Here is a 27,056-nt window from a genome sequence, read left to right as displayed (position 1 = left end):
ATGCACACACGTGTGCACACGCACACACCAGCACACACCTGTTTTTCTCAGATCCCTTTCTTACCCGCATCCCTTTGGTGAATGATCTGATATTTCTAAGACAGCTAAACAGCCTTTCAAACGCACAAAATGGCTTTTTAAAGTGCTCCCCGGAACTCGAGGCCTCAGACTTAAGGAACGCCACTCTGGGAGACGTTCTTCACGAGGAACCCTCCACCTACAGCCCCACCTGAACCCAGGTGTGTCATTCTGTGCAGACAGAGCAGCACCTTCTGGAGTCTGCTGAGGACACCGTCAGAGGAGCCCCAACCCTGGAGAAGCCTCTGGGGAGACGGCAGGGACCATGGCTGAGTCCCTGGGGCTGCCAAGCCTCCCTCTGCGTCTGTGACCCGGGCTGTCAGCCTCCCTCCTGGGGAGGGGGCCACGCGGCGGCAGCGGTGTCCGCGGTGCCACGTAGACCAGGCCAACCATTCCTCCTCCCCCGAGTCCTTCTCAAGCACTCGTCTTGCTTTGTTTGTTTTTCCCTCCGCAAGATCATAACTCCGATTTCACGTCCGACAACGAAAGCTTGGATTCATCTTACAGATATTCAGCTTGCAGCCAGCTTGGCTGGAATGCACATTTACTCCACAAGGCCAGACACGCAATTCCAGACTCCTTAGTGGACGCCAGGGCACAGCGGCCTGACAGCGGGGCAGCGGGCTGCCGAGACCTGGCTCAGCCCAGGTCGCCCCGCAGGTGCTTCGTGGCAGCAGGACAGCCCAAGCTCCAGGGAAGGATCACCGGTGCCCTCACTCTCCCCCAACCTCAGCCTCCACCTTCACCTCCAGCCGGCAGACCCCTGCCCTGGTCCCCTTTCCCAACCCCATTGCCCACATCCGGGCCAGAGCTCCAGACTTTAGCATACAGGTAGCTAAGACAAAGTTTAGAAAAAGTCCAGAAGGCACTTTATTGGAGGTCTCTGCCCCCATTCACAGGAGGAGGGAGCCAGGAGCCCCTTCCCAAGGGTCCCGGCATCGCCCTGCTCCTCACTGGTCCAGCAGAGGGCCTAGAACAGTCAGTGTGGCCACCAGCACCTGGTGAGGGAGGGGCAGTAGGGGACTGTCTTAGAAAAAATAGATCTCTATGTACATATCTGTATTTATAGCACATAAATTACGGAGTGCTCTGACCCCCGCCTGCGGAGTCCAAGCACTGAGCGGGGAGGGGGAAGCCAGTCCAGAAAGAGGGGGCCCTTCTCAGGGCCCAGGGCCCCCAGCCTCCTCAGCCTGCTCCGGCCTCTGTAGGAGGGAGGTGTCCGCCACTGGGGTCTGATCGGGTCTGACGCGGCCCAGACAGAAGGAGCCGCGAGCGCAGCTACAGCCAGCACACAAGTCGCCCCAAACACCAGGCTTGTAATTCCAAGAGGAGGACAGAGAGCAGAGGCCGCCTGCCCCAGATGCCAGGACGACGGCCGACAGGACCCAGAGCCTCAGCTTCTCTCCACGGCGAAGGGCACATGCCCCGACGTCCTGGGGGTCCTCTCCGGGGGGCTGCAGCCTCAAGTCCGAGCTTTGGTCGCAGGGCTGGTCCGACCCTCAGTTCCTATGCCCGACCACCTCCTCCTCCTTCCAGCCGCTGGAGTTTTTGCCGAACTTGTAGACAAGCCGCCGGCCGTCCACCCGCTCCAGGATCTCCCGTTTGTAGTAGTACCTGAGGGGAGAAGGGTGGTCAGAGGTGCCCAGGCAGGGGCCCACCTGCCAGGAACCCTCAGGTGACCTGCCCCGCTGGGCTGCAGCCCGGCCGGCCTGGGCCCGAACCACTTCCTGCACGGAGGAGCCTCTGCCCCTTCGCCCTGCTCTGTCCCGAGCACCTGGCCATGCCCTGGCTTCTGTGTGGCTTACAGCTCTGTCCTGGGCCCATCATGAAGCCACGTGATTTTAGGGTTGAGGAAACCTTAGCGATGGTCTGGGAGGAAACAAAGGTCCAGAGACAGGCAACTTAATGGCTTCAATGGTGTGGGCCTTGGCTACTGCCCTTTTTACCACCAAGTGCCTTTCTTAGGACGAGCCTTGCAGACATACAAAGAAATGCTGTCAGATCAAGTTCAGTGTGTGCTGCAGGCCAGCCAGCCACCTACCAGGCTCCCACTCAGTCCACGAGGCGGCCAGACCCCGTGGTTCCTCGCTGCACGGGACTCACACCCGTCGGAAGGGGGAGGGCTCTGATGGTGCCAACGGCCGCCCCGGCCGGGCAGCGAGGCCCGCTCACCTCATGGCTCTGCTCAGCTTCTCGTAGGTCATGCTGCTGTTCTTCTTCTTCTGGCCCCAGAGCTGGGCCACGGCCTCCGAGCGCAGGAACTTGAAGACGCCCTCTTGCCGGTTCTCCCACTTCATGAGGCCCTCGTTGAGCTCCGGGTAGATGAGGATGTCGCGGATGAACTCCCACAGGTGGGTGCCTCTGGGGGCTACAAGGCCAGGCTCCATCGGTCAGTGGCCCAGGGCACCCCTGACCCCCACGACCGCTGCCCATCCCGGTGCACAGCCTACTGACGGCTGCCTCCCTCCTGGCCTCCCCCACTGGACAGCCGGGGAAGCTCCAGGAAGACCACGTCTCACACGGCACAGAGGTTTAACTCGCTCAGACGCTGATCAAATGTCTGGCTGGGCTACAAGAGCGGTTGAGACACGGTACCGCATTGAGGAGCTCACAGTTCCGAGGGGTCACGGTAAAAAAAGCAAATACAGTAAAAGGTGGTGAGAGCTCAGCAGGTGCAGGACCACAGAGCTGGCCCCGGCCTGGGGGACAAGGGGACAGCTTCCTGGGAAGAATGACCCCAAGAAGCAAACAGGCCCAATGCATGTGGGAGGGGTTGCGTGTGCGGATGAGAAAGAGCTGCGGGGGCCCTCCCGGTGGCTCTGGTGGCAGGAGCCCACTCAAGGGCCAAGGCCAGGGGCAGGGACTTGGTGCGTGGAAGGGCCACCCCTGCATGGCCCTCGGTGGACGGGGCGTCCAGCGGCCGAGCCACTGTCCCTGCCTGAGCCTGCCCAGCACCCGCCAGCAAGTGTGCCCCTCAGGCAGGATGAGGGGTGGGCAGGAAGCCTGGACCCCAGCCCCACCCTTCCTGCAGCCGCTGCGGCTCCATCGCCACCGCACCATGCAGGACCAGCCAGGCCCTGCCACCGGGCAGTGACCACGCGCACCCTGGCCCCCTGCACAGGAGCATGTGGAGGGCCCAGCTCAGGAGAGAGGACCCACCTGCCCTACCACGGCCTCCAGCCGTGCAGGGCCCCCCCAGCCGTGCAGGGCCCCCCCAGCCGTGCAGGGCCCCCTCTCACCGTGCTTGCTCTTCTTGCCCTCAAGACACTCCCGGGAGTCCTTACTCAGCTTTCGGGGCCGGCCCCGTTTCCGCTTCCCATGCTTAAGATCCCCCTTCTTGTAGTCGGGAAAGCCGTCTGTGGGGAGAGGTGGAAGGTCAGGAGAGGGGGGCATGGGGGCTGCTGGGGGACAGCCCCCCTCCAGGAAAACCCTGAGGGGGTGGGGCAGGGGGCCAGCCCCTGAGCACTGCCAGTGGAACACCCACGGGGACCAGGAGGCTCCTTCCACTTACCCCCAGAGAAGAGCTTGCTGTCCGGGGCGTCCAGGTCCACGTCGCTTCCACCGGAGTCTGAGGCCTGGGGGCTCTGAGAAGCGCCAGTCCCTGGAGGGGCGAGTCAGAGTGAGCCCCTTCCGGTCCTCCCAGAAAGCCCGGGGTCTAGTGCGGGGTGCCAGCGCTCAGGGCATCTGGGGAGGGGAGGCTGTGGGCAGATGCCCGAGGGCTCACCCGCGGTGGAGACGTCAGAGCTGCCCGGGGAGGGGGCCCCCGTGCCGAAGCTGCCCGGGTAGAAGGGGCTGGCCTGTCTGCAGTCCTCAAGCATCTCCTGGGCAAAGGGGCTTCCCTGGTCTGGGGGGAGGTGAGAGTTCAGAGGGGGCCCTGACTCTCCCAGCTGGGGGGGTGGGGCAGAGAGGGGACGGGACAGGCTGGGAGGGGGCTCTCACCGAAGGGGCCCTGGTCCCCCAGGGGCTCCTGAAGCGCCATGCTGTCCTTCTCCAGAAGCTCCATGATCCAGCTGAGCTCGTCGGGGAAGCTGGAAGCTGATGAGAAGGGGCTCAGAGCCCAGGGGTCTCCCCTCCCCTCCCTGGGGCTCTCTCCCTGGTGGTGCCCTCAGGCCAGTCCCCAGACCAGCCTCCCTAACTGAGGAGGGGGCGGGGCAGGAGGCGGGCTCCCCTCCAGGACTCACTGAGGTCCCACAGCTGGGAGTAGAGCTGGTCCCCCAGGGGCCCGAAGGCCAGGCGCAGCTCCTCGGGGGCGCAGCGGCAGAGCGCCGCCCCGTCCATGTCGCAGCGCGAGAGGTCGATGGTGCTGGCGTCGTACTTGTGCTTCTCCACTTGGTAGCTGATCCAGTCCAGGACCTGGGCCTTGGACCAGAGCTGGGGCTGCTCCCCCAACCAGCTGGCCTTCTCTGCAAGGGGCCAGCACGGCGACGGGTCAGCCCCCTTCTGGGGCCAGTTGGGGATTCCGGGGGTCCCGCCTGGACTCTCAGAGCACCCAGCCAGGAGCAGGGCGGGCGGTGGTGCTCACAGCACCCTGGCCAGCACCCCCGCCAGGCACAGCCCCCAAATCCCAACACCCCAGCTTCTTACAGCTCACCCCAGCCCTCCCCCTGCCCGATCCCCCGCTTGTCCCAGGCTCTTAGACGGATGTCTCCCCCTCCCCAAACGCCCAGCCCCTCCTGAGACCCACCTGTGCCCTCCAGGGGCATCTGTGGGCTGCTGAGCGCCAGCACCAGGTCATCGGCCCCGAAGGTGGTGGCAGGGGGAACAGAGGCCAGATTGGGGTCCTCCGAGCTGTACATCGTACTGAAGTAGTTGCTAAAAACGTTGCTAATCTCACAGGTTGTAGCCATGAGGCTACCTGGGAAGGGAGGGCAAGGCTGGTGAGAGCCAGGGGCGCAAGGGCACGAAGGTCAACATCTCTTAGGACACCCTCTCCTCAAGAAGGGCTCCAGGGTCTTAAAACCCCGGGGGACGGAGGGTGTGCTGGTGGGGGGCACAAGGCCTCCCACTGGGCTCCCTCCTCTGCCCTCCTGGGCCCACGAGTGGGACCAGCAGTCATGGCCACTCTGTCCTTCGCAGGGACGGGCTCTCGGGCCCTCAGGACACCGCCCAGCCCTGCACTCCTGCTTGGGCAGGCTCAGAACCAAGCTCCACCGGCCCCTCCCCAATCCCCTCAGGGCCAGGCGGGGGAGTGCGACAGGCAGGGGTCCTACCTTGGCAGCTGAGGGTGTGGCAGGCGGGTTTAGGGGCAGCAGGCAGAGGAAATCCAGGGGGAAGTCTTCGCCAGGTAGCGCTGACGCGCAGGCCGAGCTCCCACCGCGCTAAGTAGAAGCTCCGAGCTCCGCCCGCGCCCGGGCCTTTATAGGCACCCGCGGTAACCTGAGCTGGTGGCTCATTGGTCGAGGGGATTTCCTGGCCTTTAGACTGGGCTCCTGGCCCCAGGTGATTTGCATATTTTGTGCCACTTGGCCGGGATCCAGGCCGGCGGTGCTGGGAAATCAGGCCCGGCTGGTTTAATGATTGTCAGGGTCTGTCATCGCGCACCCTCTGGGGTTGGGCACAGGGCAGTGGCCTGGGCGGGTGGCAGGTGGACGCTGGGTGGGCATCTGCACTTTCGGCCAGCCTCTGGCTCAGGAAATTCCTCTGGGGGGCCAGGCCAGGGATGGGCTGAAGCGGGAAGGGGTGGGGAATCTGGGTCAGAACTGGGTCAGGAAGGCTCCTGGCCCCCAAACATCTGCAGGTCTGAGGACAAGGGGGCCTAGCAGGGAGGGAAGATACGGAGGTTTGGGGATCTTTCCCACGACGCCTGGGATTCAGGCTGGAAGGCTCTCCAGACACCAGGCAATGTTCACGGCCTGCCAGCCTTGCCCAGGGCCCCAGCGTCCCCAGCATCCCCAGCCACAGGGCCACCGCCGGCATCGACTTTGTTGGCAACGTTTTGGCATCCTTTGCCTGCCGGACGCCATCCAAGCATCAGAGTCGCTGCAGCCCCCTCTGGAGGACCTGGCTCTGCTCCGAAGAACTTACCTAGCCCCTGGGGGAGCCCACCGCGCAGGGCTGCCGAGGGAGGGGCCGGACCCACGTGGACGTGTTTACCCCTCTATCTGGCCTCCATCTAATCGCCACGCACAGGGCTCAGCGGCACCTACCTGCTGCCCTCTAGCGTCAGAGGCCCGGCTACCTGGGCCAGCTCAGCGCTCATCAGGGGCCAGGCCGTGTTAGCAGGGCCCTGTCTAACCCTTACGAGAATCGTCAGGATGTGTGGTGATCCCCATTTTACAGACGAGCAGGCGGCAGCTCGAGGGTTGAAGACTTGCCCGGGCCACGCGGAGCTAGTTAAGTGGGGCTGAGGTTTATATCCCCCAACTAGCGCTCCTTCCAGAGGCCCTCGCCCTCCCTGTGGGCAAGGCAACCCCTCCTACCCGGGTCCCCTCCGCGAACTCAGCCCTAACCACGAGGGCCATGTCCCGCAGACCACGGAGACCTGCGTGGGGACGGCACAGGCTGGCGAGGGGGCACAGACCGGTCCTGGGGCCTCTTCCGTTTCCCATCCATGAAGACAAGCCCCTTTGGACTTACTGATGCCTCAGATCTTTACGCATCAAAGATGCAGCATCTGAACATCTCTTTCCCCTCCTCCTTGGTTACTGCCAAGGTCCTGGGAGGCCCGGCCTCAAGTGAAAGGCCACGCCCCAGCCCCCCTTCCTTTAACCCTCTGTAGGACTAAGAGGTTTGTCTCAGGAATCTGCCTCTCGTCCGGTCTCTGATACTGCTGGGTGCCCCGCAGAGCAGAGGGCATTAAGGTCCAGGGTCCCTCCCACGGGCCACGGGTGCGGAGCCGAGCTCTGGGGCAGCAGCTCCCCAGCCCTTCAGGGGCCTCCCCCACAGCCCGAGGCACGCCCTCTACCCTGTCCCTCGCCCTGGAATGTGGGAGAACCGGCTCCAGCTCCAGACGGCTCACGTGCTCCCCGCCAGCCCTCCGAGAGCACCTGGCTGGGAGAGGGCTCTGGAGGGGGCAGGAGGGGCGCTGTCGCAGGCCCACCTGGCGGGACAGCGGGGGACACAGCTCAGGACGCCTGGCTGTGAAGCTGCACTCAGGCTCCTGCTGCGGAAGGGGTCCCGCGGGGCTCCTCGGCGCCCCAGGGTCTGCACAGAACCAGGAAGGACACCGCTGGGCGCAGAGCTGAGTGGTTGGACACCGGGGAGGCGTCTGGCCGGCCCCCAGTAGTCCCCGCCTGTAACAGCAGCCAGGAGCAGCCAGGAGCAGCCAGGAGCAGGCACCGGGGAGGTCTGCCGGAAGGGCCGCCCACCAGGCGCCCCGCGTCCTCGCTCCCACGCTGCAGGGCGTGGTGGGAGGTCTGTGCTGACCGCCTCTCAGCCCGCCACCAGGGAGACCCTGGATCTAGGAAAACAACTTAAAGATCCTGAAATACTTCTGTGCGACCCTCCCCTCACCCCACACCCCACCCCAAGTCGCTAACCGCCTAGATCCCCACGTGGAAACCACAGCTTAGTGCCGGGTTCTGCACAGACTCTACTACAGACCACGCGGAGCCGGTTACCCAGGACCGGGGAGGGCGAGAGGCTGCGGGAAGAGCACTCCAGCGCGCACTTATTAGCAGCAACGGTGAAGAGGAGGGGGCGTGCGGGACGCTGCACGGAGGGACGCCTCCGTGCCCTCTGCTTTTCACATGCTCCTGTGGGAACCCCAGCTCCTCCAGCCCAGGCTCCTTAAGAACAGGGAGCCAGCGTCCTGCTCTGGGTCTCCCCCTGACCTGCTCAGAACAGAGAGCGGGGCCTGGGAGAAGGGATTTCACAGTCACCAAAATACTTTTCACTTAAAAATATTTATTAAAATAATGGATTAAACCTGAAAAAGGAATCACCAGAAATCAGCCCTTTGCACAGTACTTCAAGAATCAGCAAAAAAGAAAGAAAAGAGAGAGAGAAAAGAAAATCCTTCCCGCTTTTTCCAAGACCCAGGCGGGGAGGGCGAAGCCTGCCGCCCACCCAGCCCAGAGAGCATGGAGGTTGCTGGTCGCACGACGGGTCCAGAGCCGTCCAGTCAGAGCAGAAGCCCAGAGTCCCAAACACCAAGCCCAGAGAACAGGTTACCCCACGGGGACGTGAACTTGGGAAGCTGATAAGAACTGGAATTGGCGGTCTGCAGACGCAGAGGCCACGGCGGGAGCCTCTACCTGCCCAGGGGCGCCACGATCTGCTGGACGTAGTGGACCACATTGCTGTGGAGCTGGGAGGCCGTGGCCGCGAAGGTCTCCTTGGCGAGGGTCTGGGCGGCCTCACTGCCCCCCATCATGGCGTGGTACAGTGGGAGGGTGTACTTCTGCTTCCCCTGCAAGAGACGCACGTGCTCGAGGCCTATCAGCCTGCTCGGTGGTCTGCAGCCCCCAGCCCCTGCCCTGGGCCCATCTGACAGCCTCGTGATCAGGGGCCAAAAGGGATACGGGTATAATTGCTGGAATGGGGGGCTTCCCAGACACGAGGGCTTGTGTTCCAGAATCTTCTTGGCCAAAGATCCACACGGCTAGGTCTTGGTATTCACCCTCCTGGAGATGTCTACACTCAACAGAACTGAGTAGGGGGTTGGCACATGGGAGACTCAAAACTTTCAGAGCTCTAAGTGGTCAGGCACCGAGGCAACAGCTCACGGCAAAGGCTGCAGAACCTAAACCTAAACCAGGGCCCCAGAAGGACCGCCTGCAGCCAAGCAGAAGGAAACCCGCGCCTTCACGTCAGCGCGAGACAGCCACACCTGACACCCAGAGGCTGGGAAGCCTTCAGGGGCTCGAGAACCTGCCAGCAGGTACCTGCCAACAGGTGAGGGAGTCTGCGCATGGCTTGTCCATAACCCGGCTCTGGAATCCTGTGGAATGGTTCATCCTGAGAGCCGTGGGCCCCTCCCCGGCAGGGCAGCGCTCCCGGGTGACCTGGGTCCAGCAGGTCTCTGAACCCTCCCAGGTCACCAGCTTCCCCCGGGAGCAGGAGCCTATAATCTCACCTTCACTCACCTTTCCTGGCCTCCGGCCTCCCTCCGAGACCAGCCCCGCTGACACATGACCTTCCCTGCCTCGGGTCAGTGCTGACTGCCTCTTTCCCCGCAGGCCTCCCCGGCTGATCTGCAGGAGCTCCTGGCCCGGGGCTTCTCCCCCACGGCGGCACCACAGCCTGCTCACAGGACCCCACCAGGCCCTTCACCCCTGCTCCCGAGAGGGCGGTCCGAGAGACCCTGCCTGCCGTGTGCGCGAGGGGGACAGGCAGGTGGCGGTCACCCACCTGGCTGTGCAGGAAATCCCTCACTTTCCAGAAATCCTCCTGGTGGTCGTTCTTGAGGACAATCTGGCCCCATCGCAGCCGTAGCTCCGCGTTCTGGGCATTTGAGATCTTCGGGTACGTCTCTCCAAGTTTTTTCACATTCCCTGGAGAAAAGAAACAGGTCATTAGCGACTTCGCCAGCACACCATGAGCTGAGGCGGCCATGTGTGTGCCCGAGGCCCTCCGAGGGCGCCAGGAGGAACTCCACGGAGGCTGCCGACCACCCGCTCTTCCTACTCCTTCAGGCCCGAGGTGGTCACGCCTCGTCTTGACTTTGCTGTAATTCCCACGGCTCTTCCTCCAACCTTCCCTTAAGATAGACTTCCTGTGGTCACCCCATCATCCTTCCCGGACTACAGCCTGCGCACTGCCTCAGATATCCCACCGTCAACCTGCTAAACGTCACCTTGCTCTGTTTTTCTGAGTTCACACCCCTTGGTGAATACTACTTCTGGCTAAGCAGCAACAAAGCATGTGTGCTGAAGAGCTGCGGCCCAGCAGGTCCAGACCCCAGCCCCACATCTACTGGCTGTGGGATCAGTTTGTGCCTCGGGTTCGTTCCCCAGTCCCTGGGGTCACAGAGCAGCGACGAGGATTAGATGGCGTCATAGCTGGGGGAGCTTAGAAGAATGACCTGCATAAGCTGAGGACTCCACAAGCACCAGGTTTTATGATTTCCCACTGCCCGGCACTCGTGCAGGCACCTGCATCCCTCTGCCAACGCGCTCCTTGCCCTGGGCTTCTGTCCACCCGCCACCCTCCCTCCCATGCACCGCAGCCACCTGGGACGAGCATCACACGTCTCCCTCCACCCTTGAGCATCGCAAGTCTCCCTGCAACCTTGAGCATCGCGAGTCTCCCTCCAACGTTGAGCATCGCGAGTCTCCCTGCAACCTTGAGCATCACACGTCTCCCTCCAACCTTGAGCATCACGAGTCTCCCTCCAACTTTGAGCATCACGAGTCTCCCTGCAACCTTGAGCATCACGAGTCTCCCTGCAACCGTGAGCATCGCGAGTCTCCCTCCAACCTTGAGCATCACACGTCTCCCTGCAACCTTGAGCATCGCGAGTCTCCCTCCAACCTTGAGCATCACACGTCTCCCTGCAACCTTGAGCATCGCAAGTCTCCCTGCAACCTTGAGCATCGCTAGTCTCCCTGCAACCTTGAGCATCGCGAGTCTCCCTCCAACCTTGAGCATCGCGAGTCTCCCTGCAACCTTGAGCATCGCGAGTCTCCCTCCAACCTTGAGCATCGCGAGTCTCCCTCCAACCTTGAGCATCACACGTCTCCCTCCAACCTTGAGCATCACGAGTCTCCCTGCAACCTTGAGCATCGCGAGTCTCCCTCCAACCTTGAGCATCGCGAGTCTCCCGGCAACCTTGAGCATCGCGAGTCTCCCTCCAACCTTGAGCATCGCGAGTCTCCCTGCAACCTTGAGCATCGCGAGTCTCCCTCCAACCTTGAGCATCGCGAGTCTCCCGGCAACCTTGAGCATCACACGTCTCCCTGCAACCTTGAGCATCGCGAGTCTCCCTCCAACCTTGAGCATCGCGAGTCTCCCTGCAACCTTGAGCATCGCGAGTCTCCCTGCAACCTTGAGCATCGCGAGTCTCCCGGCAACCTTGAGCATCGCGAGTCTCCCTCCAACCTTGAGCATCGCGAGTCTCCCGGCAACCTTGAGCATCACACGTCTCCCTGCAACCTTGAGCATCGCGAGTCTCCCTCCAACCTTGAGCATCGCGAGTCTCCCTGCAACCTTGAGCATCGCGAGTCTCCCTGCAACCTTGAGCATCGCGAGTCTCCCTGCAACCTTGAGCATCGCGAGTCTCCCTGCAACCTTGAGCATCGCGAGTCTCCCTGCAACCTTGAGCATCGCGAGTCTCCCTGCAACCTTGAGCATCGCGAGTCTCCCTCCAACCTTGAGCATCACACGTCTCCCTCCAACCTTGAGCATCACGAGTCTCCCTGCAACCTTGAGCATCGCGAGGCTCCCTCCAACCTTGAGCATCGCGAGTCTCCCTCCAACCTTGAGCATCGCGAGTCTCCCTCCAACCTTGAGCATCACGAGTCTCCCTGCAACCTTGAGCATCGCGAGTCTCCCTCCAACCTTGAGCATCGCGAGTCTCCCTCCAACCTTGAGCATCGCGAGTCTCCCGGCAACCTTGAGCATCACACGTCTCCCTGCAACCTTGAGCATCGCGAGTCTCCCTCCAACCTTGAGCATCGCGAGTCTCCCTGCAACCTTGAGCATCGCGAGTCTCCCTGCAACCTTGAGCATCGCGAGTCTCCCTCCAACCTTGAGCATCACACGTCTCCCTCCAACCTTGAGCATCACGAGTCTCCCTGCAACCTTGAGCATCGCGAGTCTCCCTCCAACCTTGAGCATCGCGAGTCTCCCGGCAACCTTGAGCATCGCGAGTCTCCCTCCAACCTTGAGCATCACGAGTCTCCCTGCAACCTTGAGCATCGCGAGTCTCCCTCCAACCTTGAGCATCGCGAGTCTCCCTCCAACCTTGAGCATCGCGAGTCTCCCGGCAACCTTGAGCATCACACGTCTCCCTGCAACCTTGAGCATCGCGAGTCTCCCTCCAACCTTGAGCATCGCGAGTCTCCCTGCAACCTTGAGCATCGCGAGTCTCCCTGCAACCTTGAGCATCGCGAGTCTCCCGGCAACCTTGGGCATCGCGAGTCTCCCTCCAACCTTGAGCATCGCGAGTCTCCCGGCAACCTTGAGCATCACACGTCTCCCTGCAACCTTGAGCATCGCGAGTCTCCCTCCAACCTTGAGCATCGCGAGTCTCCCTGCAACCTTGAGCATCGCGAGTCTCCCTGCAACCTTGAGCATCGCGAGTCTCCCTGCAACCTTGAGCATCGCGAGTCTCCCTGCAACCTTGAGCATCGCGAGTCTCCCTGCAACCTTGAGCATCGCGAGTCTCCCTCCAACCTTGAGCATCACACGTCTCCCTGCAACCTTGAGCATCACACGTCTCCCTGCAACCTTGAGCATCGCGAGTCTCCCTCCAACCTTGAGCATCACACGTCTCCCTCCAACCTTGAGCATCACGAGTCTCCCTCCAACCTTGAGCATCGCGAGTCTCCCTCCAACCTTGAGCATCGCACGAGTCTCCCTCCAACCTTGAGCATCGCACGAGTCTCCCTCCAACCTTGAGCATCGCGAGTCTCCCTGCAACCTTGAGCATCACACGTCTCCCTGCAACCTTGAGCATCGCGAGTCTCCCTCCAACCTTGAGCATCGCGAATCTCCCTCCAACCTTGAGCATCACACGTCTCCCTGCAACCTTGAGCATCGCGAGTCTCCCTCCAACCTTGAAGGAACAACCCACTTTTTCTCACCGGGAGGGAGAGGAGATTTCTGGAGGATCTTATCCAGGAAATAAACCAGCTGGTAGGTCTTCCAGGCAGAGATGGACACGGCCTCAATGGCCCTCACGTCCAGCTCCTCGGCCGCCCACAGCTGGGCCAGCTCCTCAGCCGGCCTCATGAGGGAGTCCCCGGGGGAGAGGTCAGGGAGGTAGGGGGGCCAGCCCGGGGTGTTCAGCCAGCGATCAAATTCAAATCCTGTTCGGCAGAAGTGGAGAAGATACCGTCAGACTTCCCCAGCAGCATCACGGCCAACCTGCCCAGGCCGCTCCTGAGACCTCGAGCCTCCGTCCGTCCCAAGCTCTTCCCCCAACACTGGCACCGCTGCCCGGCACGATCACCTGATCCACAGGGCCCCAGCCAGCGTGAGGCCTAGACACTGTCTCATGGACCTGGACGCCCCTTTCCACGTGAGCGTGTCCTGTGCTGCAGATCAGCCGTCAGAGCCACACGCACGGACGCGGCCCAGCTCCCACGACCAGAACGGCCGTGCTGATGCTCCCGGGCTCCGGAGCCAGCTGCCTGGGGTCCTGCCCGGCCGCGCCCCTCACTAGCTGGGGGTCCTGCCCGGCCCTGCCCCTCACTAGCTGGCTGGGGAGCTGGCTGCACGGCGCCCAGCATGGAGCAGGAAGTGGGGACACATCTATCGAGCTGCCTGGCCCGCGAGGGGCCGTGCTCGCCCTCTCTTAGGAAGCAGGCCTCTCACGCGCTCCCCAGGTGGGGCCGCTGCCCCCATTCCTGCCCTGGGAGCCCCTCGGGGCGGGGGCAGCCTGGGCAGAGCTAAGGGTCTGACTATGTCCAGGGACGGGGAAACCAGAGGACAGAGAGGAGCAGAAGAGCAAAGTGGGGAAAGGAGGCCAGGTGGGGAGCGAGCTCCTTCTGTGGGACAGGGCCTGGGCCCCTGGGTCTGCCCCAAAGCCGCCCCCAGGGGGCGCACCTCAGCCCCCCGCCAGGCGCGAGCCAGACCCCACCCTCCACGACCACCTAGAAGCGGTGGGCCGGCTCCTCTGCTCACCCGGGATGGAATCCACCCTCTTTCTCTTCAGCTCAGGGAAATAGTCCAGGAAGAATTCCAGAAAGTCATCAGCTAGGACACTTTGGAACTTAAACTCATCCACGTAGGCCTGTGAGGAGGGAGGGAGGGAGGGAGGGAGGGAGGGAGGGAGGGAGGGAGGAAGGCACAGTCGGTCACCCAGAGCCCCCGGCAGCAGGGCCCCCGCTTGTCTCCCCTCACCTCAGAGCTGATGCACCTTGAGGAAATCGTCAAACTGGTCCTGGTCACCCACCAGGTGGGCCAGGTAGGAGACAAAGCAGAAGCCTTTCTCGTAGGGGGTCTCGTTGTAAGTATCGTCTGGGTCGACACCTGCAGAGAAAGCTCTGGATTCAAAGGGCAGCCACGAGAAGAGACCGGAACTCAGCTTCCCAGGAACAGCAAGGCCATGAGTGTTCCGGGTCCATCCTGGCCTCTCTCGAGGGGCTTGAAGACGGACCCAATGGGAGGACGAAGAGAGCAGGCTCAGGGGGACTGCAGCTGCCCCCTGCCCGGGGCTCCGTGCTCGGGGGGGTCCTTCCACCCAACGCCTTCCCAGCCCCACGCGTCACCCACACGCGCTGCGCCTGCCCAGACCGGGGCAGGCTGGGTTCTGTGCATGTTCTGGAGTAAACAGAACTGACTGCCCATCTACAGGAAGTTCATAGTCAGAGTCAGAGGCATCGAGGAACACGAGCTTCAACTGCACAGAAAGGTTGAAGTTAGTCACATGTGGAACTAAAGAAAAATCTTAGGAAACAAAAATCCATGACCTCAGAGCAGTCACGAGCTTTCTGGTGCTGGGCCACGCCCTCGGTGAGGTGAGGGTGACCTCGCTCTACAAACCCCGCGGGGCTGACCTGACCATGGACAAGGGGCGGCAAAGGGACAAGTAAGTGACAGGGACCCAGACACACAGAGCATCTCGGAGCCGCTCAGGAGCGGCCGGGGCAGCCAGAAGCGCCCTGGGGGCTCCTCCCTCCGGAGGGGGGACCCAGGTGCGTCCAGCCCGACGGGGGCTGCGCGGTGGTCAGAGGAGCCCCGACCTGGCTCGATCTTCACGCGCAGCTTGTTCAGCGGGTGGTCCTCGCCCGTGATGTCCATGTGCTGCCGAAGCAGAGCCCGCCCGGTGGCGGCTTCCAAGCAGGTGTAGGCGGGTCCTGCGCGACAGGAAAGCGGCTGGCACCCCCCGCGCTGCCCACGAGGCCCCGAAAAGAGGACGGAGGCCCAAAGCCCGGGGGTGGCACTCCCCAGGGACGGCGGGCAGAGGGGGCTATGGACAGCTGACCCCTCAGCCTCCCCCGCTCACACCTCCCCTCTGACAGTGAGTGACCTTTCCCGTTCAGCGTGTTATCTGTGGAGATGGTAATTTGATCTCCCACGAAAACAGAATCTCTTCATCTGACTGTTCTGTCAGACAAGAGAAACTGTCACCCAAGATTTTTCTAGCATCTGAGTCTCCTTCTGGCTCTAAAGACGACTGAGGGAGGGAATTCCCTGGCGGTCCAGTGGTTAGGACTCCGCACTTTCACTGCGGAGGGCCCGGGTTCAATCCCTGGTCGGGGAACTAAGATCCCACATGCCGTGGGAAAAAAAGAACTACTACTGAGGGGACAGTGTTGGGGAGGGCCCGGGCGTGTACCAGCCACCGCCGCCGCTCGCGAGATGCTCTGATCGGGGCCAGCGACCCCCCGCCCCCGCCAGCCTCAGTGTCCTCAGGCGCACGGCGCACACGAACAGCTGTGTGCAGGAGTCCTAGCGGCCAGTACACTATTGCTTTACAGACTCTGGATCAAAGTGTAAACTTGGGAAGGAGACAATATATGCTAAAAAAAAAAAAAAAAAAAAAAGCCTTTAAAATGTTCAGGTCCTGAAATTATGTTTCTAGAAATTTATCTTTACTGAAATCATCTGAGATGCACGTGAACCTATGTAAAGATGTTTGTCAGAATATTATTTCGTTTGAAAACTGAAAACAACCTAACAACTGGAGGTTGACTGAATAAATTATGAAGCCTCCATACTCTGGAGCTGTAGAAGAAAATTTAATGACTTGGGAAAATGTTTAACTTTATTATATTAAAAAAAAAAAAAGGCAGTTCTAAAACCATGTACAGTCTGATGATACACACACACACACACACACACACACACACACAGAGAAAAATGTTTGAAAGGATAACCATCGATTATCTCTGAACAGTGAGATTACAGATAAGTATTTTTGTGTGTGCTTTTCCATAGGTGCCAAAATAGATTTGGATCAGAGAAATAATAAAAATAACAAAAGCACCTGATACACCACGGGTTTTCAATAAGGAGATTGTGTTGATAATGTATTTTATTTTATTTTTTGGCTGTGCTACGCGGCTTACGAGATCTTAGTTCCCTGACCAGGGATCGAACCCGTGGCCTCGGCAGTGAAAGCGCGGAGTCCTAACCACTGGACCGCCAGGGCATTCCCGAGAATGTATTTGAAAAGCACAGCTGGGCTCAATTTGAGGATCTGCCCTCACCTGCTAAGTGGCTGAGGGACATTTCCTATCCTCTCTGAGTCGCAGTGAATGCACATGTAAAATGGGAATAACAGTATCTCCGTGCAGACGCTGGGAAGGTGGTACGTGAGAGATCTGGCACAAAACAGGTGTTCAGTACAGGTGATGATGACAGTGATCTGACGACTCGCTCATAAAGCGAACTGGTACCTGGGGGGCCAGCCCGGGCCGCCCTCCCCCGGGTGACGCCGGCTTAGGGAGGACAGTGCACAGGGCAGCTTCAGCCCCAGCGGGAGGCACGTCCACCGCTAGTTCATCCCGCCGCGTGGCATTTTCGAGACTCCCTCTGCCCCCAGCCCCTGCTGATGTGTGACATGCAGTGAGGTGGGCACAGTTACTTACACGTAACTTTGTCTCGAGTTGCCCTCCCTGGCTGTCACGGGCTCCCTGCACTACGCCCTCCTCCCTTCACTCCCAGAAGGAGCCTCGCGGGCCCAGGACCGGAGGCAGGTCCTCGGGGGCGGCTCACCAAACAGGACGGTGGAAATCCTCCTCTGGGCGTACATGGTGAAGCCTTCGTTCAGCCAGAACTCCCCCCAGCTGGCGTTGGTGACCAGGTTCCCAAACCAGCTGTGGGCGATCTCATGGATGATGACGTCGGCCAAGGAGCGGTCCCCCGCCAGCAGGCAGGGGGTGACGAAGGTCAGGCAGGGGTTCTCCATCCCTCCAAATGGGAAGGACGGGGGCATGAAGAGCACGTCGTACCTGCCAGAGGCAGGCTGTCGTGAGGGGCCCAGCTGCATCCCGGCCACTGACGGGGGTGGCGGTACAGGCTAGCGAGCCGGTCCTCAGTCCTGCCCCCGCCCCTGGCTCACCGGGCCTCCCTCTCCCAGGCCCCTCACAGTGGGCATGCGGTGGGCTCCATCACACCCAGCTCCCCAGAGGCCCACGTGGGTCACACAGACCTAACGGAGCCTCTTATCTAGGGGACCTCAAGTCTGAAGATGACAAAGAGAAAATGGGTAAGGAGCTGCTTCCAGCAACGGGAAAGGCAAGTCAGCCACGTCCCCGACAGCGCGTTTTCATCTCCACCCCGGCAACGTGGGCACGGGCACACCTCTGTCACCGCCATGCCCGCCCTCCCAGGCCCCTCCTCGGCCACAGCGGAGGAGGCCTGGCGTATCCCCTCCCCCCTGCAACCCCCCCCCGGATCAGGGCGGGAGGGGGGAGGACCGGCTCACTGTAAAAACAGAGACATGAGAGTCCACGCGATACTACACCTTCCCCAAATGTAGGGGCCGAAAAGCTTCTCTCCCGTCGCCAAGAACTCTTCTATGACCCCGTCATACTCGTCCTTGGCAGCTGCGATGAGGCAGGGCTCGGCCCACACCCAGCTCCTGGAGACAAAGGCGCAGAGGAGGCAGCACTGTGCTCAGAGGCCACGGCGGGACCCGTCCTGAAAGCACCTGCACCAGCTGGGCTGAGGGCTGGGGGCGCTCCTGCAGGCGACAGGCTCTCCCCCCGCCGAGCCTCAGTCCCCATCTGCAAGGCGCGCGGTAAGGAGACGAGACGGGTGTGAAGGCCCTTCATACGGTGGCTCAGGTAGGAAATGCTGGTGTACCCCCGGAGAGATTAGAAAGGATTCTCACAATCGAATCTTTGGAATTGAAACTTTAGAGATAAACCAATTCACATTAACAGAAAAGCGGTAACTGTCTTCACTCTTCGGACAGGCAGGCTGATCTACTTGCTTTTAAATGGTCTAGCAAAAAACCCCCACAAATCCACACAAAAGCAAACCTAGTACGGCAACATGGATGGGCAGACAGGTGTTCAATGCATCATTCCTTCCATTTCCTGCAGGAATCTTCAATTATGAAATTTTCACAGTAAAAAGATGAGGAAACAGAGGTGAGGGGGGGAAAAATGAAGAAGATCCAGTCCGAAGGAAAGCCAAGGCTGAGAGGGGATGGGAGGAACCGAGACCGTCCTCGGGATTCAAGGGTGAGCGGACCCCGAGTTCAGGGGCCCTGCAGCCGAAGCCTGTGTCAAGGCCCCTCGATGCTCCACGGAGCGCCCCCTACACGGACATCCTCAGTCGAGGGACAGACGGCCAAGTGGGTGGGTGCGAGGCCAGGATGAAGAGAGCTTCCTTTCGGCAGAACTTCGGGGACTGTTCTAGCAGGGGGGGGAGCGGGGCGACCCGCGTCGGGGGTCCCAGCAGCAAAAGCAGGAGCCTCGTAGCGGGAAGGGAGCTGCACATGCAGGCGAGGAACCGCCGGGGTCTGGGGTGACCAGAGTCCAAGGTCTGATGGGGATAGGTTGGGGGTGGGAGAGGCCCCAAGCTCGGGGCACAAAGGGCTTCAGATGCCGCGTGACACAGCTGCCCCTGCAGAGCGCAGGGGGCGACACCATCAGACTGTGTCTAGGGAGCTGCGGACACAGGAAACATGCTCAATACGAGAGGGCGTGAGCTTTCCCAGGCACAGCCGGGGGCGAGGACCGAACCGGGGGCACCTGCGCCCAGGGCAGCCAGACCCACAAGGAGCCCAGCGAGGACCGGCCAGGAGGGCCCGGGACCGGGAAGCGGAGGCCAAGGGCACGTCCTCGAGTCCCTGCACCTTCCACGCTGAGCAACGGCCTCTTACCCCAGGAGCTTCAGCGAGTTTAGGGGACTGGACTCCAGGGGTGGAGAGGAAAGAGCCAGTTGGCCAGCTGGGGGTGGAGGCCGCAGGTGTGAAGACAGGACTAAACGATGAGGCAAAGCCCAGAGGATGGGGGTGGGGGTGAGTCAACGGGTCAGATGAAGAGATTGGCTTTAACAAAGAAAGGACCTATCGTCGGGGTCCAGACGGACGAATGGGGGGTGAGAGCAGACGGAGGGACCTTGTTCGTGCAGGACACAATCGTACCTGACAGACCAAACATCTCCACAAAGCAGAGCCGAGACCCCGTGCTTGGAGGGAGGGGCTGGCGTCTGAAAGGAAAACTGGAGAGGCAGTTTAAGGGGCGCGAGATGCAAAGGTGAGTGAAGGACGGCTGAGCGCACGGAAACCTCTCAAACGCCTGCATCACCTTTTCTCTCGTTCCAGCTTCTCACCAAGAAACCAGAAATGTGAACGGGTACCACGCACAGCTGCATTATTTTCTCCGTCTCTCAAAAGAGAGAGACGCTGAGTGGAGAAAGGTGCTGAGTGGAGAAAGGGGATGGCAGGAGCCCGGGCCGGATGGATGCGCGGCAGCAGGACAAGCCGGAGGGCCTGGGGTGTGGGCGAGAGATGACCGGTCACCCCCGGGCGGGAGAGAAGTCCCGGGAGAGGCTGCCGGCCCGGGAGCACGCGCGGCCCTTCAGGGCGAGGCGCAGGCACAGCGGGGCGTGGTAGGAGTGAGGCCCCCAGAGGGCGAAGGTCAGCAGGAGGGGCAGAGAATGAAGGAGGCCACGCTGTTGGAAGTTTCTGATCCCGCCCCGTTCACAGCGATGCCCTTGTCCAGGCCTGGGATGCAGCACAGAGTCCAAGTCCCCAGGCACTACTCTGAGCTGCTCCATCACCAGCCAGGGCACCACAACTAACAAAGACCTTCAGCCCCGTCCTTAGCAACAACGGGCTAGGCCGCAGACGCCCACGACATTTCCGAGAGCACACAGATTTCTGTCAAAGAAATCAGGATGCTCTCAGTCAAGCTGGAATCTCATCACCAGGATTCTAGGGGCAAAAAGCACGGGATCTGCAACAGAAACACTTGCATTTGAATTCCAGTTCTACCAACCAGGTGACTGCACAAGGCTCTTTACCAAAGCAACAGTTTCTCAACTGCAAACTGGAGACAGCAATACGTCCCTCAGTGTTGCCTGTAAGGGTTAGAAGGGACCATACATAAAGGGGCCCCTGGGGGTGTCCACCAGTCTCTCCTGCCCAGGGTTTTCCCCCTGCGGTAACAGGGACTAGACGGAAGACCCTCCCACTCGACAGACTCCCGCAAGACCCTCCGACGTGACCCAGGAGGCAAGGACTGTCCACCTGACAGGGGACAGGAGTAAGTCAACAGCTCCAGTAAAACGGGTTCTGTCACCTGGATTAACGTACTGTGTCGTCACTTCAGTACAGAGGGTTCAAAAAACCTCCGTGATCCAGTGTATTTAGAATAGACTGTTCTCTCATTTCCCCTTAGTAGCTCCTACTCTTACTAACAGAACCTCAGCAAGAGTAAACACCCTAAAAGATGTTCCTCCCCTTGTCTATTTTCCATGCTCGCAGGTCACCTACCGTCCTGTCCAACAGGAAGGGACCCCTCGTCTCTCAGGGCTGGTGCTGTCCTGAGCGCGTGGCGGAAGCAGATGCCAACGGGGCCCCACCCATCTCTCCCTCTGATCTCACGGCCCTGGCGCCACTGCTGAGCCCAGTTGCGAAGCCCGAGGCCTGTAGCCAATCCAGCACCTCCAGGGGCTGAGGGCCCGGCAGAGAGAAGGACAGCACCGGGGCCAGGAAGAGCCACGGCTTCACATCCAAACCGACCCTCTCACTCCAGGACTATGCTACGCTGGTGGGTAAGATGACAGCCAGGAAAAACCTGTGCTCCTGGTCAAATGTGTTTTTCAGGAAACCTTACAAAATCGTTATTTATCTCCACTAAACCCATCTCACTTCACGGAGGCCCCTCTGCCACCACAGGTCCAGGCCTCTGTGTCCGGAGCAGACAGACAAGCAGCTTCCCCGGGCCTCTCCAGAGGGAGACAGAGAGATCAAGGCCATATATTTCCAGGAATTAAGTGCCAGAGAAAATGGGGAGATTTGCTACAAAGATAAAAAAGCAAATATAGTAGCAAGAAGGTAATTTAGACCTTAAAGATGCTAATAAAGATCATCTTCTAAAACTGCTGCTGGAGCTCCCATCTCCCTCTGAAGATGGCCCAGGACCGCAGCCACTGCAGGACTGATGGTCTCAGCGCAGACATGGGAGGAAGACGGGAAGGAGGGGGAGGAAAGGGCACATCGTCTGGCCATTCAGGCCACGCCCTGTGCCGCAGAAAGGTCCCAGGCTCGGGAGGCTCCGACGTGACCCCAAGAGCCACCCCAGCAGGTCCGCTCGCTGGTCAGAGGCCTCTGTGCTCAGAGGCTGGTTCAGTCTTGCTTGCGGGATCTTGGTCTCCTACCTGGGTCCAACTTCAGCCGAAACCAGATCTCCGATGGCCAAAGCTATCAGATAGGACGGGATGGGCTGACACATCCGGAAGAAGAACTTATTTGGACCTCTCTTCTCCCAGGTGTCAGCACTCATCACAGCTGTGAAGCCATCTGGGACCTGACAAGAGAGAAAGCTTAGGAGATTTCACCTGGACAGAGTCTGCTCTTGATCAGCTTGAAGGGCGGCATGACCAGCAACCTGCATGGTGATGACAGTGGCCTGGGGTCCACCTTGGGAAGCACAGAGGCTTCAAAAAACTAAACTTGTGCTAAACTGCTGGGATTTAGCACAGACAAAATTTCTGTAGGTGGAGGAGTTTTTCAGAGGTATCCCCCAATGGATGTAATAATCTACCACCTGAAACATGACCTGATAGAAATGAACTTTTCAATCCCAAGGGCAGGTACATTTGCCCTCAGCCTGCTCACCTCAATAAGAGCGGAGTATGTGCATTTCACCGCAGGAGTGTCGAAGCAGGGGAAGAAGGCCCGGTTCAGGACAGCCTGACCCTGCGTGTAGACGAAGGGCTTCCTCTTTCCTGCTGTCTGCTCCGGAGCCAACCAGCAAACCTAAGAGGAGGCAAGAACCTTTCGGAACTGACATCCTGCACAAGCCCAGAGCGGCCAGGGCGGAGCTGGCTGGAGGGGAGGCTTGAGGTAATCCTTACGATCCAGTTCAGACCGAGACGCTCTCTCCTCCTGTGTATTTAATCCCCCTGGAGTCCAGGCCAAGGTCTGACGTCCACTTCCCAGGGTGGACACCACCAAAGGGCCACTCCTCAGTGTGTCCCATGGGCCGTCTCAAGAATTCCTGAGGTGGCCTCCGACCCCCTGGTCCTGCCTCCCTCCTCTGTCCCCCCCGCTGTAGTAACTTCTCACCAACAAACAAATACTGAAGAAGCTGTTCTTGAAGTTGTGATAAAAGACACAGAAAAGCAGAAGCTAATAGCAAGGAGTCTGATTAATGTGTGTTCTCCATCCCTCCAATCTACCCTTTCAGAATAAACGTGTTTTACATCATAGGCATTGGCTATGATTCTTAACTTGTCTTCTGTCAGCCCTTAATCAAGAGCACATTTGAACGATTTTTACAAACCCAAATCCTGCCCACAGCGAAGAGGAGTTCACCTGTAACACAGATGCCACCGTGGGGGGGTTAGGGAGGGTGTGTCAGCACCACACGCCGCGGAGAGGCTAGAACAGGGTCAGGTGACTCCAGGAGGGTGTCACAGGGGAAGCAAAACTCCCTGGCTGGACCTTCAAAAGTGGGCAGGATTTAGACGGCAGGAAGGAAGGGAGGAGAGTCCCTCCAGGAGGTGGGCAGCAGCATGAGGACAGCGCGGGGGAGTGCGGCTTCTGGCGGAGGTGGGCGCCCACCCGGCAGCTGCGATGAAGGGCTTTGAGCACAGAGGCACTTGAGACCAATTTTTTTCCCCCTGGGAACAAGACTTAAGAACGAGAACATTCCCTGAGGGGTCTCTTGTTCTTTTTTTAATTAATTATTAATTAATCTAGCTGCGTGGGGTCTTAGTTGCGGCATGCGGGCTTCCCTCTAGTTGTGGCGCGTGGGCTTAGTTGCTCTGCGGCGTGTAGGATCTCAGTTCCCCGACCAGGGTTGGAACCCACGCCCCCTGCACTGGAAGGCAGATTCTTAACCACCGGACCACCAGGGAAGTCCTGACCAATTTTTAAGAGGCACAAGGGAGACACAATGGGATGCTGGGGTTTTCTTTGCTTGAGAGAGTGTGTGTGTGTGTGTGTGTGTGTGTGTGTGAGATGAGTCTCGTTCCAGAGTCCAGTACAGACGGAAGCAGGGGAGAGAGAGGAACGTCCTGGTGCAGAAACCCAACAAGCTCTGCCTCAGCCCGGTGACCGGAGGTCAGCACAGGAGCCATAAATCCTGTCAATACTGTTGCCCTCAATACGACGTTACAAAAACGACACCTTATCTCTGTGAACTTCTGCTCAGTTTTGCTGGGAAACCGAAACTGTTCTAAAAAATAGTCTATGAAAAACAAACAAACCCCCATAACCCCAGTCTAATCATGAGAAAAACGACAAATTCCAATAGAGGGTATCACACTCCTCCAAACTATCAAGGTCACCACAACAGGAACGTCTGAGAAACTGTCACAGCCAAGAGGAGCCAAAGGAGACCTGACAGCGGAACACACAGTGGATTTCTGGATGGGACCCTGGAGCAGAAAAAGACACATTAAAAACTAAGGTTGTGGACTTCCCTGGCGGTCCAGTTGTTATAACTCCGCGCGTCCACTGCAGGGGGCGAGGGTTCCATCCCTGGTTGGGGAACTAGGCTCCCACATGGCATGCCGTGCGGCCAAAAAAATAAAATGAAATAAATTAAAAAAAAAAACAACTAAGGTTGCTGTACACCTGAAACTTACACAACATTGTAAATCAACTATACTCCAATATAAAATAAAAACTAAAAAAACACTAATAATACCTTGTACATGAAAGTTGCTCAATAAATATCAGTTATTATTTAAAAAAAAAACTAAGGAAACCTGGAAAAACTATGGACTCCAGTTTATAATAAGGTATCTATACTGTCTCATTAACTGTAACAAATGTATCCAACTTGTAAAACACTAGTAAAGGGTAAACAGTGTGTGTGTGGAAGCGGTTTATGGAGACTGTACTATCTGCTCAGTTTTCCTGGTAACCTAGACATCTATCTATCTATCTATCTATCTATCTATCTATCTATCTATTTGGGTTGTGCCGGGTCTTAGTTGCGGCACGCAGGATCTTCATTGTGGCATGCATGTGGGATCTAGTTCCCTGACCAGGGATCGAACCCGGGCCACCTGCATTGGCAGCACGGAGTCTTAGCGACTGGACCACCAGGGAAGTCCTCTACACAGCTTTTTAAAAAATAAATCCTATTAATGAAAACAACTGTAATGAGTTGGCAGTAAGAAGTACCAGGCACGGTATTAGGACTTATATAAAGACAACTCATGTAACTATTGTCAGGTTTAGCTCAATAACACTGACTATCATCCCCTCAACCACAATTCCTTCTCATCATCTTTGCTTGAGCTTTCTTTGGTTCTTGGCTTTGTTTTATTGACATGAAGAGAAGAAAATGAAGGAGGCTGGCAGGACACACACTATAGAGTCCAAGTCAGGGAGATGCTGGGACCCACGGCGTCCAAGGTGAGAGCCCTCCCTGGGACGGTGGCAATGAGAGGAAGGAACAGGCACAGTGCCACCAGTGGAGACCTTCACAGGGCAAAGGACAGTTCTTCGTCAAGCGTGTATCTCTGCCGCCATGTCTTAAATGAAAGCTATTTAGTTCCGATATTTAATTTGGGGTGCCACTTTTGTTAGGCACATCTAGGAGGGCCTAATTTTTCCAGTTATCCTATTTAATTTCTGCCCCAAACCAGGAACCAAAATATACTAGAGCAACCAAACACATTTCCAGATGGCATGCTATCCCTAGAGGTCCCTGGGTTTCTCCTCTGCCTTAGAGGTCAGTCTACATTGCTTTGGACTTTAATTTTTTAAACAAGTTCTATCATAAGACCTTCACCATTTACTTCCCGAATGGTGAAAGATGGAAACAGAACTGCCCTTGGAGCGAGTTCCAACAGCAAAAGGGGAAGTGCAACCAAATAAGCAAGCTTCCGTGGTAGGCAGGCAGGCAGCCAGCTGAGACTTGTAGCACACCCCATCCAAGAAAGGACTGGCAGCCATGCCCGGACATTCACAGATGTGGACACATGACCTTCCCCTTTCTGATCGCCAGCATTTGCCGCCCCCCGCCCCCCAGTTAAGATTTGAGTCAACCAACAGTGAGAAAGCCAAGTTATTACAAAGCCTGGTACACCCTAATTCTGGTTCTCAGTTTTACTCAGATTTTTTTGTTCATCAAATCCAGGACTTCGCAGGAGGAAACACTACTAACTGCCCAGTTTCGAGCTGTTTCAGCCCGAGGCATTAGGTGGGCACCTGGGACAAAGGACTGAGTCAGCAGCGGGTAACCAGCCAGCACTGTCAGGCCACCCTGGAGGAGAGCGGATCAGCTCGTCACCAGGGCCCGGCCTAGGCCGAGCGCAGCGACAACCCTAAGTTCTGTTCGTGAACCGTCTGCTGTCCAGCCTGGAGGAGGTGACCTCCTCGGGCAGACGTGGACTAGAGACAGCAGTGCCGGGGGAGGGAAGGGTGGGGGGAGCATCTGGATGAGGATGGGGCGAAGAGATGGGATGGGGGGAAAGGGGGCATGGGGGATCATCTGGACGAGGAGGGGGTGGAGGTATGGGAGGGGAGGTGGGAGGGGATGAGGGGGGCGCATCTGCACGAGGAGGGGCGGGAGGAGGGGCTGGCGCGGGGCTGGGACACTCACCCCGGGTCCCTCGCCGACGCGGTAGGTGAGCTGCACCCGCAGGCGCTCGCCGGCGATGCAGGGCTGCGGGAAGCGCACGCACAGGGCCTGGCCGTAGTGCGAGAAGGGCCGCGTACACACCGGCACCGGCTCCGGCTCCGGCTCCGGCTGCCCCGCGTCCGGCCGCTCGCGCCGCAGAGCCGCCGCCGTCACCTCCACGCACGGGTGCGAGTCCAGCCGCAGCTCCGCAGCGCCGCCGGGCTCCAGGCAGCGCAAGTCCAGCACCGCCGAGCCGCTCAGCCCGCGGCTGGCCGGGCCCGGCCCCGGAGGCCCGAACTCGGCCCGCAGGTCCAAGTGCAGGTGCAGCAGCTCGAAGGCGCGGAAGTTGGAGGCCGACGCCACGTCCTCGGCCTGCGCCGCGTGCAACACCCGCCCGCCAGCCCCACGCCCGCTGCCCGCCATGGCCCCGCGCTGCCGCTGCACCGGGCCGTCGCAGTTCCTGCCCCACCGCGCAGGCCCCGCCCCACCGCAGGCCTGGCCCCGCCCCCCCCGCTTGTCGTGGTCCCCGGCGCTTCTGCCGCGCACCCGAGTGGGCCCCGACAGGCAGCGCTGGGCTCGCCCCGGCACTCAGCACGGCCACGCCCCAAAGCTCAGACTACGCCCCGCCGTTCGCCATGGCCCCCGTGCACCGGTGCAGGCCCCGCTCCACAGACCACGCCCGGAACCGGCGTGACCACGCCACAAAGCTCAGACCACGCCCCGCCGATTGCCAAGGCCCCGGTACAGCCGCACCCGGACCCTGCCTCCGGCCCCGCCCCACCGTGCAGACCCCGCCCCGGAACGCGGCCGGGCCACGCCTCTCTTCCTGACTTTTCCCCCACTCCCAGCTCTGCACCGGCGTCTCAGGACTTCCGACAGGCGTGCGGGGGGGGCGTGGGGGGGGGGGAACAATTTGATCCATCTTGGCCCGAATTCATCCCACTGGGATGTTCCGCAGGCCCTTCTCTACTGAGGTTTCCCGTGTCCTACTCCTCCAGGCAGGCCGCACTGAGCCCGATCGCAAGGGTCCGGGTTGGAGGTCGCAAGCTCGGCGCTCGCCCAATTATTAGGGCCGTGTCATCCTGGGCAAACCTCCCCCAAGAAAGGGGACTCTTTCCAAGTCTCTTTGTGCACCTGTAAAACAGGAGGAATTATACTATCTCT

The 27,056-nt window shown here is 59.5% G+C and overlaps 2 protein-coding genes across 4 annotated transcripts; both read right to left on the bottom strand.

Annotated features, from left to right (window-relative positions):
- Nucleotides 1-942: 942 nt before the first annotated feature.
- ELF3 (E74 like ETS transcription factor 3) lies at nt 943-7,569 on the bottom strand. Of its 3 annotated transcripts, XM_068541899.1 has the most exons (9): nt 5,289-7,569; nt 4,763-4,933; nt 4,260-4,481; nt 4,018-4,113; nt 3,803-3,922; nt 3,590-3,679; nt 3,318-3,434; nt 2,251-2,446; nt 943-1,692 (listed from the first exon to the last, which is right to left on the bottom strand). In XM_068541899.1, exons 2-9 carry the CDS (start codon nt 4,923-4,925, stop codon nt 1,578-1,580), a joined length of 1,119 nt encoding a protein of 372 aa, XP_068398000.1. In that variant the 5' UTR covers nt 4,926-4,933; nt 5,289-7,569; the 3' UTR covers nt 943-1,577. The 3 variants fall into 3 exon arrangements, with proteins under 3 accessions (XP_068398000.1, XP_068397999.1, XP_068398001.1); XM_068541898.1 differs by having other exon boundaries at nt 4,763-7,569; XM_068541900.1 differs by lacking the exon at nt 3,803-3,922 and having other exon boundaries at nt 4,763-7,569.
- Nucleotides 7,570-7,903: 334 nt separating this feature from the next.
- RNPEP (arginyl aminopeptidase) lies at nt 7,904-26,347 on the bottom strand. The gene is made up of 11 exons (XM_068541897.1): nt 25,875-26,347; nt 21,929-22,069; nt 21,469-21,617; nt 17,597-17,713; nt 16,846-17,081; nt 14,868-14,981; nt 14,042-14,154; nt 13,807-13,915; nt 12,765-12,989; nt 9,370-9,512; nt 7,904-8,428 (listed from the first exon to the last, which is right to left on the bottom strand). Exons 1-11 carry the CDS (start codon nt 26,313-26,315, stop codon nt 8,270-8,272), a joined length of 1,947 nt encoding a protein of 648 aa, XP_068397998.1. The 5' UTR covers nt 26,316-26,347; the 3' UTR covers nt 7,904-8,269.
- Between the last annotated feature and the right edge of the window lie 709 nt (nt 26,348-27,056).

The sequence above is a fragment of the Eschrichtius robustus genome, chromosome 3 (assembly GCF_028021215.1).
Source record: "Eschrichtius robustus isolate mEscRob2 chromosome 3, mEscRob2.pri, whole genome shotgun sequence".
Lineage (NCBI taxonomy): Eukaryota > Metazoa > Chordata > Mammalia > Artiodactyla > Eschrichtiidae > Eschrichtius > Eschrichtius robustus.
The sequence above is the reverse complement of the archived record's forward strand: the minus strand, read 5'-3'. Positions and strand labels throughout refer to the sequence as shown.